The sequence below is a fragment of the Bison bison genome, unplaced genomic scaffold, assembly GCF_000754665.1.
Source record: "Bison bison bison isolate TAMUID 2011002044 unplaced genomic scaffold, Bison_UMD1.0 scf7180017863957, whole genome shotgun sequence".
NCBI lineage: Eukaryota > Metazoa > Chordata > Mammalia > Artiodactyla > Bovidae > Bison > Bison bison.
In genome coordinates, this window is record NW_011494529.1 from 895,945 (window position 1) to 909,226 (window position 13,282).

The 13,282-nt window shown below is 34.2% G+C and overlaps 1 protein-coding gene across 3 annotated transcripts in view; it reads right to left on the minus strand.

Annotated features, from left to right (window-relative positions):
* The window catches only part of ATG4C (autophagy related 4C, cysteine peptidase), a 97,705-nt gene that overhangs the window by 22,183 nt on the left and 62,240 nt on the right, over positions 1 to 13,282 (minus strand). For all 3 annotated transcript variants that reach the window (XM_010833903.1, XM_010833902.1, XM_010833904.1), the window contains exons 8-10: positions 10,258 to 10,336; positions 9,521 to 9,597; positions 3,733 to 3,852 (exon numbers count right to left, since the gene is read on the minus strand). In XM_010833903.1, coding sequence (XP_010832205.1) covers positions 3,733 to 3,852; positions 9,521 to 9,597; positions 10,258 to 10,336 — 276 coding nt within the window. The remainder of the gene's footprint in view (positions 1 to 3,732; positions 3,853 to 9,520; positions 9,598 to 10,257; positions 10,337 to 13,282) is intronic.

A 13,282-nucleotide genomic window follows, 5' to 3' on the forward strand; every position in this document is an offset into this window, starting at 1 on the left:
CGAGTGCCGAAGAATTGATGCTTTTGAACTGTGGCTTTGGAGAAGGCTCTTGAGAGTCCCTTGGACTGCAAGGAGATCCAACCAGTCCATTCTAGAGGAAATCAGACCTGAATATTCATTGGAAGGACTGATCCTGAAGCTGGAACTCCAATACTTTGGCTACCTGACACAAAAAACTGACTCATTGGAAAAGACCCCTGATGCTGGGAAAGACTGAAGTCAGGAGGAGAAGGGGACAACAGAGGATGAGATGGTTGGATGGTATCACCGACTAGATGGACATGAGTTTGAGCAAGTTCCGGGAGTTGGTGATAGACAGGGAAGCCTGGGGTGTTGCAGTCCATGGGGTTGCAAATAATCAGACAACTGAGTGACTGAAGTGACAGATTTGTAAAAAGTATTACTCTTTTGCAGTTTAAATGAATCAGCTAGACCAACATGAACAGATAAAATCTCCAAGTCAGTCAAATGAAAAAGCAAGTTGCAAAAGGATATATATATTTTTATATAATATATAATTAATGACAAGTTTAAGAACATAGAAAACAGTGTATTTTGTTTATGGATATATCAAGTATACTAATTTACAGTAATTTAGGATAGTGGCTGCCACTTGGAAGGAAATAAGGGAATAACATTGGGGAAGGGTAATACACTTCAATAATATATGAGGGCTTTATTTTTCCATAAGCTTAATGATAGCCCATGGGTATTTATTATACTATCCTCTATATTTCTGTATGCTTCACATTTTTAAAAACTAGTCTAATAATGTCAACATATTGTAAAAGTACAAACTTCTCCAGCCTGGCATTCAAAACTCTCTACATTATTATTCCAACCTCCTTTTCTAGCCTCATCCTTTACTATTTACTATAGTGTTTCCTTATTTTCACTATATATGTCATCTCTATTACAATTAATGAACATTTTTCTTTTCAGAATTTTATTTTTTTAATTAATTAATTAATTTGGCTGCGCTTAGTCTTAGGTGTGGCATGTGGGATCTAGTTCTCCAACCAGACATTGAACTCAGGCCCCCTGCAATGCGAGCGTGCAGAGTCTTAGCCACTAGACCACCAAGGAAGTGCCTCTTTTCAGAATTTTGACTCAAATAGCCTTGTACAGGTCAATGATAAGGAGGAAATCACGTTTAACAAGCCAGCTATACTTTTCTATTATGAATACACATATATATAAGTATTAGAGTATTTGTCCTGCTGTCACCTAAAAACATCAAGTATTACACCTTGGGTTGTGCATCAGTGGTTCTCAAATTTGATGTACAAGGTTACTTGGGAGGTTTGTTAGAAATGAAAGCTCCCAGGCCAAATCTCTAAGACTTCTGATTCAGGCCGTTAGAAGATAGACACCCTGCCCTACATGTATTCATGGCCCCTAACAAATTGGACTATCTGCCATTTTCTAAAGAAACTATATTTTTCTTTTCTGGTACCTTTCCTTTTGTTATTTCCTCTGCTTGAAGTACACTCCCTTCTCCCTGAGCCAATAGAAATTAAGCCTATACTTTAAGGCCCATATTAAATATCACCATCACAATAAAGAACTTTGACTTGGATGTGACATCTCTCTCATTTTAACCTTCTTCCTTCCCCTATCAATTTATTTCTATTTCTGTATGAATGCTTATCACATTCAATGTAATGCATATCTTCTCTTATTCTGCCTCCTGAACTATAAATGCCACTTGAGGGCAAAAGCAGGGATTATGGCTTGGTCATTTTATGATTTCAACATGATAGTTATTCAGATACTTGCTGGACTGAGCTCTGCTAAACACTGAATTAATTTAACAAGTTTTATTAACATTTAAAATTCATGTGGTAAAAGCATTAGAATATTTATTCATGTAGCATTACAAATTAAACATGAGAATCTAGATTATCTGGCCTCATTTTCAAAATGAGAAAACTGAAAACATATCCTATATAGAAACAAATATTTTAAGAAGTTTTAATTTTCAAAGAAAAAAAATTACAGTTTAAAAATGCCAAATTCAGCTGTTAAGAAAGAAAGCTGCTTAACTTACAATCTTCCAAGCAAAAGTAAATGACTGAGCTATTAATTGACAAAGTGAACTTCTGATATTGCTACAAAATGCTATGAACTTAAGAACAACAGTATAATTAAACCAAAGTTAATAGAGTCTAGCAAAATTCTCAATACTTCCATAATATTTCAGCATGTTTTCTCTTTGCTTTAACATTGCATATCACTAGGATACATCAAGTGCAATAACTCTGAAGTAGTTTTCCAGCATAAAAACTATAATTATTAGTATAAAACCCAAAACACTATGTTTTTAATCAGAAAATATCAACATGCAACTCATTTATGAATATAATTGTTTTTCAATTTGATAATAGTAATTTGGGCTGTTTTCTATTCCAGAGGTAAGTACTTCACTGTTCTAAATATACTTATTTCAACCTAGATAGAAAATAAACTAACAGAAATAGAAATGGGACTTTTTAATGGAAAAATGTTCATCAACATCAATCTATATTACAGCATCATCTGCATCTGTATATTAGTACGTACATAACACCTTATAAAGACAGAGCATTGTCAAAATGAAATATACAAATGTATATACTAATTTCAAGTAATAAAAAAGAGAAAATGGATAAAACATATTTCCTTATGTTCACTTGGCCCTTCAGGTTGAAAAGGAGAGTGAAAAGACGACAACTGTGAGAAATGAGGAATAAGAAAATGTTCTCACATATCTCATTTTCTCCTCTTCTCATTCATTTTTCTGTCATATTTCTGTTAAATTTCCTTTTACATGGCAAGTCAAGTAAACTAAACCTAACTCAAATGAAACTTTTTGTTTAACTTTTTCATTCTATTTTTACATTACAAAAATAAAATTTTAACCTAGTATGTCCATTTTCCTGAATAAAATTAACTGGAAATAAAGCAGTTATAAGGCATACTATTATAACTGAGCTCAAGTTAAGAATTCCTAAAAATGATTCTAGTACTGGTTTTACTTACCATAAATGATAATCTGTAACTATTGATACTAATAAAGAGAGCCATCCAATTATGCTTACTTCCTAAATAAGTAATCTTTCCAAACTACTAAATATACACAGACCTTAAGGCTCTATAAATATTTTAGCAGTACTCAATGGCCAGAAAAATGCAGAAGTTTAAGGTAATAAGAGGAGTCAAATAAACCTATTTCAGAGACCCTATAAGTAGAATAGATCAAACAAGCTTATTGGAAGGTAACAACACAGCTCATTTGATAAAGCAGTTCTGAGAAATCCAAAAATACCATTTCTCTTTAAAAAAAAATCAAAGAAGCACTTGGACTAACAAGAAATAATGCACAATTTGGCTTGATCAAATACTTCATTAATTTTTTTCTACCCCCTAAGGTATTGCCCTTTTAAAATCTTCAAATAAAATATAACCTAATGGCTTGCACATGGCTACAGTTTGCAGAGATTTTTATTTCAACAGTGCCACCTAGTGGATCAGTCAATACTTTCAACTGGTCAAAAAGTTTCATCACCCTCAAAGGCTAGGAATCCCCAAATAGTTGTATTTTCTGGTTCACAATATTCTTAATAATATTAACATTCAAGGGGAAATTTTATAACCATATTATAAATTATGGATTTTTATCTTCTGATAGGCTATCTATAATAAAAATTAGATCATTTACAAATATTATTGTAATATTTAAAATAAAAGTACCTTAGTGATTTCTTCAGAAGCTCGTTTGAAGTCCTGAACATTTCGACAGTAAAATCCTATTGTACAGCTAGGATCCATTTTTCGAAATGACATCTTTTTGGGAGAAGGGCAGTGGAATGTCTGTAATTTTAAAAGTTCTTTAGGATTAATTTAGTTTTATTTAATGTACTTTATATACAAAAATATCACTTCATTTAAAATTTGCTATATAGCTATTCTTCAAACTATAAACATGCTTTCAAATGGTGTTTTAGTATATCCTATGCAGATGATCCCTCCCAGTCTCCAAAGCTGTAAAACATAAGAGCCAACATTGTGTATATTCAGTTTACCAAATCTCCACCTTACACATTAGGGCCATTCTTCAAAAGAAAAGAAGTGTGTCAAAAGCAGGGTGCATTTCTAACACTTGCAGAAGGGAAAAAAATGTATCTCTGAAAAAGACATGAATAAGCTAGTACAATGTTTAGAATCGAGCTAGCTATTTCTATGAAAGTGCAATTAAGTCTGTTCAGTTAGAGATTTTTAAAATATTTATAAACCTTGGAATAAAAAAACCAAGACTTTGTAAACAAATATGCAGGTTTATGAAAATGTTCCATGATGATATGAAGAGGTCAACGTGAGAGTTTTAGCAACTGACACAACCAGCATGTAACTGCACACTGTCCTAACCCACTCTTCTACTGAGCTTTACCTCAGTTCTTGTTTAGTCCCACACGGGATAAGGTGAACATTGTTCTACTATGGTCCCTGCCCTCTTCCCTTAGTTCCCTCTTCTCCAGTGGTCACAGTGTTAAAGATGCAAATGGGCCAAAAATACTGCTCTAGACTCTACTTTTGCTAGCAGGCTGTGGCTATTAGTAGAATCTGGTTATCTTTAGAGAATGCAAAAGTAGGAAAAGCGTAGAATATAAAGCTAATCATTCCAATCTTTTTTCTTCACCACGACACTCTAGTACTTGGTTTAAAACATTTTTTAACTGCATAAATGCTCAGATACTTGTCCTTAAAAATCACTGATGCTACCAAATCTTTTTCTTATATGTATAAGGAAAAAGATGTTTATGTTAAAAAGGAGGGCCATAAAATATATATTCATATTTGCATAGGATATACAAAAATTAACATTTTAGAGAAAAGGGGGAAAACTTGGCAGATGGGAGACAGGTATGAGAAATTCTTCATTTTATATTTTTTAATTAAAGAATAAGCTGCTCAAGAAATAATCTAGGCTGGATATAAATCCATAAACTTAAAATTTCCCTATATTCAATGCCTAAAACTAAGGGATTTAAACTTGGAATTATCTATAAAAAGGCAGAAAAATATAGACTTTCGTATTTATGTTCATGGTAGATCAATCAAAACCACTCTTTTCTCTCTCCCTACATATATCCTGTGATCCAATTAATATTCCATATTATCACCAGCGGTTAAGCAAAACGAATACATTCAAACTGTTCTTTTCCCCTTACCAATAGTTCAGTCATGTATTAGCTTCAGATCCAACATCATGCTAGTAAATAACCAAACAAATGTGTTTTTAAAACTATGACTACTATGAAACCCTTAGCTAACACTTACTGTACAGTAAGACTCAACCCAGCCAAACTGGAACATCCATCTTTCTAATCAATATGAGTACTGCCTTAGCTGGACTTTTCTAACATTGTTTTACCGATTTTGTTTATAAAAAGATATTAAAAAACAGATCTGGAAAGGTATAGAAGAGCTAGGTAAATTTGGTAGTTAACAATATACAGGAGTATTACTATTTAAGGCTCAGACAGTTCTAGGTCATATTTACAAAACAAAAATTATTTGACATACAAGCTATCTAACAATAGTCATTTACTCCTCTTTCCAAAAGCCAGTAATAAGAAATGCTTGTTTAGCTTTTACTACTTGGGGATAAGAAGGAAGAGTCAAAAGTCTGCATGGTCCAACAAAGCATTTTCTTAACTTGTCTATATGGATGCCCTAAATTATATTAAAGCATTGATTAAAGTTTTCATTAAGAATCATTAAGACTAAACCAATACAGGCTTAGTGCTATTTCATTGTATTGTCTCCATCACCATAGATAATAATGACAAACACTAGTTAAGCATAGTTATTTTCATATCTATAGAAAACTTTTAAAATTATTCACAAAAACACAAATATAAATCTCTGATGATTGAAAACTGCAAATTGCTATCTGGTGTTCCTACATAAGTACTAGGACTCATATTACAGAGAGGCATTTTATACCATTTAAATCATGTTGTTTGTTCACCCAAGAATATTCTGAACCAAGATTAATCAAACCAAGATTAATTTATAATTCAAAATCAATTGTTTATTGTAGAACAACTTAGACTTTATGGTATTTTTCCCAAGTGGCATTACACAGCTCTGTTCACTCTGTGATAATTCTCTGCGCTATGCATTTAGAGGAGAACGCAATGGCACCCCACTCCAGTACTCTTGCCTGGAAAATCCCATGGACGGAGTAGCCTAGTAGGCTGCAGTCCATGGGGTTATTAAGAGTTGGACACGACTGAGCGACTTCACTTTCACTTTTCACTTTCATGCAGTGGAGAAGGAAATGGCAACCCACTCCAGTGTTCTTGCCTGGAGAATCCCAGGGACGGCGGAGCCTGGTGGGCTGCCGTCTATGGGGTCGCACAGAGTCAGACACGACTGAAGCGACTTAGCAGCAGCAGCAGCATGCACTTAGATTTCTTTTTTAGTTTTTAAAATTCTGATGATTTGGTAAGAGTAGCAGCTTCTACTGAAGCACATTTTAGCAAGTATCACTAGATACATTTCTGCACTTACGTTTTTGACAAAACTGGCCGGAGTGAGTCAATTCCCATTTATTTCATTTTTCTGGTACAATATTTATTCATTGCCTCAAAAAATAGTTATTAGGCACCTACCAAATGGTAGGCACTCTTCCAGACTTATTATATTGAAGAGTGGGTTCTACTACCTAAACATACAAATAATACTGAAACAAATAATTTTAGATGTAGCTCTGTTACTTTGGTGATTTAGATAAAACTTCCTAATATAATTAATTAGAGAATACGTCCTTACTAAAAAGCACCTCCTACTTACTGCAGTTCACATGTGTAATTCATAAAGGGTACATCTTTCACTGAGAAATTCACTTATCTATCAACATAATCACATTACATCATTCTAATAGCTTTAGTGCCACTAAGCTTTGAATTTACAAGGATATATTAAAATAATCACCACTGTATACACCTCCTAAAACCTGAAACTTGGAATTGGGGGCCTAGCAATCAGAAGAGACTAACATTTCTGTAATAAGGGTTTTTTTTAATCTTATTAGTAGAATGTTAATATTAAGGTAACACAATATTTGGAGAAGGAAATGGCAAGCCACTCCAGTATTCTTGCCTGGGACATAGACAGAGGAGCCTAGGTCACAAAAGAGTCAGACATGACTTGGCGACTAAACAACGAACAGTACAACAATACCTTAATAATAAAATATTCTCAGTATTTGTAAAGAGATAGAATCAGGTCACTCTGAAAGTATATCAGAAATAGCATGAAGCAATAGTTTCTGGTTTTAAGAAATCTTACCTTAAATATATGCACACACACACAGATACATGCCTGCATACATACACATATACATTATAAATGTGTATAAGATAATGTATATCCACTAGTCCTCTCATCCAAACAATTGAAACTCTGCCCTGTCCTAACTACTAACAATGAGAACCCACAGTTTAACATGGCCTCACTGCTAAATCTCATCTTAAACTCACTTTCTGGCATCTCAATATATAAAAAATAAATGCTTCTGTGCTTTTCAGAAGTTATCTAATTTCACCAAATTTTACCTACAAAGTCTCTTAAAATGAAATTATTTTCCATTCCCACTACCACCCACTTCAAGCTTCTATTGACTCGCCTGTGAAGTGTTGCAACATTCTCCCAATGAGCTGCTGCTGCTGTTGCTAAGTCGCTTCAGCCGTGTCTGACTCTGTGCGACCCCGTAGACGGCAGCCCACCAGGCTCCTGCGTCCATGGGATTCTCCAGGCAAGAGTACAGGAGTGGGTTGCCATTGCCTTCTCCCCCAGTGAGCTACAACCTTCCCAATATCGATTGTGTAGGCATTCGTTAATAACAGTGTGGATAACATGGATATTCACTGACCTGGCATCTTTGTAGAGTCTCTCAAAATATCAGATGAATAATCTCTTTCTACTGGTCAAAACAGCCGACCTAATAATCTTTTAATTTGCCTATTTTAGATAATGCTTAGAACACTATGAACAAGTTTCCATCTAAATCTCAAGTATTTATTTTTTTTTAAGGAGTCAATTTGACACATGGGAAATCATGTGTCACTGAAGACACAGGAATCAGTGCCACAAGATCACAACGCAGCAGAAACAGATTTACAGTGTGGTTCACATAGCACAATTCTAGAGTTCCTCCCACAGTATTAATCAGTCAACCGGAAATACTTATTAAAGTTTATATGCAAAGTATAGTGAAGGAAGAAAGTAGAAAGCAAAGCTGTTCTCTGGCTCATACTTTAGTTGAGGTAATAGTCTACAAAAAATGCTAGGCTGTTTTATAATGTATCACTTAGTACCAGATTTTAATCTTGTGCTTTATCCATCTTCATAATTAGGTATTAATATTAGCTAACAAGCTATTACTAAAACAAAATACTAAACCACATTTCCAACTTGTCAAGCCCTGGAGAATTAGTGATCCATGTGCCACTCAAGTGATTAAGATGACTTTAAAAGTCTCTAAAAGCATCAACTGGGAAAATAAGAACTGATACCATGTAACAGTTACATTTCTCATTTATGCACTCTCAAAATTTTCTGAAATATAATCCTATACAAGTATGCTGCTGCTGCTGCTAAGTCGCTTCAGTCGTGTACGACTCTGTGCGACCCCATAGACGGTGGCCCACCAGGCTTCCCCGTCCCTGGGATTCTATAATTGATTTATTTTGCTGTACAGCTGAAACTAACAAAACATTGTAAATCCAATTTAAAAATTTTGTAAATGCTGGCTCAGAAAATGATCAACAGGAAGGAAAAGTGCTCGCTTCGGCAGCACATATACTAAAATTGGAACGATACAGAGAAGATTAGCATGGCCCCTGCGCAAGGATGACACGCAAATTCGTGAAGCATTCCATATTTAAAAAAAAAAAAAACAGGAAGGAAAAGAAGACTTTAAGAAATCAAAGCTAAAATAAATATTAGAAACCCAACTAAAATTCATGGAAACTTAACTAGAGGCTAAGAATTACTGAAATGCTAGAAATAATTATTAGACATTGCTCTTGTTGTCACTGAAACTTGTCTTAATTACATACTTAAAGCAAAATAATGTCACACTCCCCTTCAATCATTTTGTCATTCTAACCCAACTCCATTGTCTTCTTTTTCTTTTTCCCCCTTTCTTTCTTTAAACATGTCTAACATTTTAAATTCTTCAGTACTGTTCTTGGAATTACTTGGAAGCTTGATCATTTATTTTGGTAGGGCTAGGATATCTAACAAGTTAGAGACAAAGATAAATGAAGACAGTGTATTATAAATTAAAATTCAGCAACAAAAATTATCTAACCTTTGACCACTGTATGTATTATGGACTTGTAAATTAGTAAAATATTTATTATTAACTTGGAATACCATAAAAGCATAGCTGCTTAGCATATCTCTGAATAATTAAGAGTTTGCTTCATATGGTAAGAAAGCAGTGCCAGCTCTTTATCCACAGTACCTCAAGAGGGAAATCCTTTATGCTGACATCTACAAAAGATTGGCAGTAATGAGGATCCATGTAAATCAAACTGTCATCTACAAGGACAAAACAGAAGACAAGTAATTCAAAAAACACCTTATTATTACACTGCTTACAATCCAATTTCTATGTAGAATAGCTGAAAAAAATCTGGGAGTAACAGCTTGCCAGACTGATATTCATTGACTGAAACATAGGTTTGCACAGGACAGATTAACTTTTGCATAATCAAATATGCTTGTATAAGCAGAATTTTTATAAAGTGATGAGACTGTCATTTAATTTTTGGTGATAAAATTACTTTCACAAACACACAATTATATTCTACAGTTTGCATATGAAAAATGCATTGCACTACTTTATCCTGACAGGAAGAACATATTGCTTGTCATTTTATCATCAACTAGCACCACTAAAACTGGTATAAGGTAAATATGTAAATAGCAACTGTCAGAATATGGCAGCAATGTCTTCTAAAGTTTAGTAAAAATCAATAAATTATGCCTTGTTTATGCAATAACAGAAATTAAATATACATTTTACAGAATCCAATTATACTATGGACCAAATGACAAATGAATGGCTATGGCAGGACTGATGAATTTATAAGGTACTCATTTTGCTCCGTTACTCATCCTGTTTCTGGATGATCTTATGTTAACTTTCTGACTTTTAAAAGAAAACAAAGAAGAAATATACTTTACTAAACCACTAACCTTGAAATCCAGCAAAGTAATATGACTGTTTAGGTTTGCCACCGATAATACCCACACAATATTCAAGGCTTAAAATTCCCTGCCAAAATAAATTAATTCAGATTTAGGGTCAAGAGACAAACGATAATTATTCAAAACAACTAAATTTGTATTACTAGTAGTAGTCCGCAAATTTTTCACCATCAGTTTTATTTTTATTACATTTTCCCCCATGTTCTGAAACCCTTCTGTCTACCAAACTATCTTCCATTTAACAACATTAAACAATTACTACGTGCCAGTTATAAACAACATAACTATGGAAAGGCAATAAACATTTCTGCCAAAGTCAAAACACATGGCCTGTCAGTTAGGTGGTGCAACTTTGCTGTGATCAATGTAATATTTTCATCACACTTTTTGAAATGCTAGAAATAATTATTAGCCATTGTTCTTGCTTTCACTGAAACTTGTCTTAAAACGACAAACTAAAAATCATTTTTAATCAGTGGCGTTCACTTGACAAAAATCTTGTGCTACTTCATTTGGAATAAAATCAGACTAATAAAAACAATCTAATCCAAGGAAAAAAATAATTATTTTTGTATTTAAAGTCAGTTTACTAATCATAAATATCAATGATACCTCAATAAATCATTTAGTAAGTTCCCTAAGCAGCTGCTTAAGGTGAGTCAAACAATTCTTTTTTAAAATTAATTAATTCATTTATTATTTTGGCTGTGTGGAGTCTCACTTGCAGCGCAGGGGACCTTTTGTTGCATCCCACCAGCTCAATCGTGCTGTGTGGGCTTAGTTGCCCCAAGGCATGTAGGATCTTAGTTCCCCTGTTGTTTAGTCACTAAGTCATGTGGGACTCATTGCGACCCAATGGACTGCAGCCCACCAGGCTCCTCTGTCCATGATATTTCCCAGGCAAGAATCCTGGAGTGAGTTTCCTTCTCCAGGGGATCTTCCCAACCCAGGGATCAAACCCCATGTCCTGCATTGCAGGAGGATTCTTTACTGCTGAGCCACCAGGGAAGCCGAAGCCCCCTTAGTTCCCTGATCAGGGATCAAACCTGCGTCACCTGCATTGCAAGGCAGATTCTTAACTACTGGACCAACAGAGAATAATTCTGGCCTAAATAATTCTATACTTTAAAAAAAAAATCATGTCCATGGAGTAGAGTCATTTAAAAATATGCCCAGTGGAATCAATTAATATCCATATTCTATTAATGTAGAAACTGTCAATAGCTTCTATATTAATTTTAGCATATATTATGGTAGAAAACACTAATAATGATAAAGTTTATGCTATAAACCCCCCAAAGTATTAAACAATAAACTTCCCTTCTCTTAAATGAGAGGATGTTTCAAAATCTAGAAGACACAAAAATAGACTGTGTGATCAAATGCTTTTTCCTTTTAACAAGTAAACAGAACAGTTTTGTTTAAACTTAATGATTTTCTTAAAAATAGTAATGTGGTTTACTGAAAAACACACAAAGAAAATATATCAAAAAGCAAAAATTTCTCAAAACACCAACACTCAGATTTCATCATTAACCACACTTAGGGGAATACCTTCTTGACATCTGTCTATATTACATATATTCACATATAGATTTATAAATACAATTATATAAACATGGCATTATATAACAAATGCCACTGTAACATTTGTCATTCATGATCTCTTAAACATTTTCCTATCAATAACTATAGATCTATATTACAAGGTTTAATGGCTGCAAACTCTGTATACTTTGTGAAAATATCATAGAGGTGTTTTTTGTGGGGTAAGGAGAACTGCAACTGAAAAAATTAAACAGAAAAATCAATTGGGGCTTCCCAGGTGGCTCAGTGGTAAGCAATCTGCCTGCCAATGCAGGAGACGTAGGTTCAATCCTTGGGTCCAGAAGATCCCCTGGAGAAGGAAATGACAACCCACTCCAGTATTCTTGCCTGGAAAATCCCAAAGACAGAGGAATCTGGTGGGCTACAGTCCATGGGGTCACAAAAGAGATGGACCGGACACAATTGAGTGACTAAATAACAACAACAAAAATTAATTAAGATGCAATTATACCAAAAATCTTGATAATAATAGTTATTATTATTCTATGTTATTATCATTCTATTTACAGTACTATTATTCTACTGTGTTCCCCCAAAATAAAGATCTTTAACACAATTAGAGAGTGCCTTCAACCTGAGGCAATCTGATCAGCTGAAATACAATGTTTCTGATACAGAGACCCAGGAGAAAGTAAAAGTTCTAAGTCCCTCAAAATCGAGAGAAAAAAGAAAAAAACGCATAGCAGGAATCATCACAGACTATCAGAAAAAAGAGTGATTTTGGGTAATGGAAGAAAGACTTTGGTTCTTGACATCTATATTTCCTTTTCAACAAAATAGAGCAGATTTAGCAATAAACACTTAGAAGCAGATTAGGAGCTAAAATGTCATTACACATAAGAAGCTGTATCTGGAAACTTGAAACACTTTTCAGTTCCTAAAAAAGCTTTTTCACAGTTATCTAGTGGTGAGCATTGATTGAGCTGTATCCATGAAGCAATAAATAAGACTGAAGTAATCAGTCAAAGAAGGAAAGTCCTAATTTGTCTTGCTGAAGAAAGAGGACATATTGGATTTTCCTCATTCCAGGTCCTTTTAAAAATAAATAAATAAGTAAACTTCTTGTGGTAGGGACTGATAAAGCACCACACCAAATTTTTCTCCTCACAGAATGTAGCAGGCAATGGTCCCATCTCCAAAACACCATGGAATTACCTTGGTTAATAAATTTAGATAATAGAATTGAATGGTGAATTTTAGAGAGTATAATGTACAGTAGTTTGGCAGGAAAAAATACAACGCTGACAAAGGATGAGGAAGACGCACAGAGAGAGGAGAAGAGGGAGAGGGAGTGCGTGGGGAGGTGGGGGTAGAAGTGGAGGAGGAGAAAACAGAAGAAAAGTGAGCAGAAACCAAAGAGGAAGAAAAGGACGATTACTTTTCTTTTAGGTCTATTAGACACACT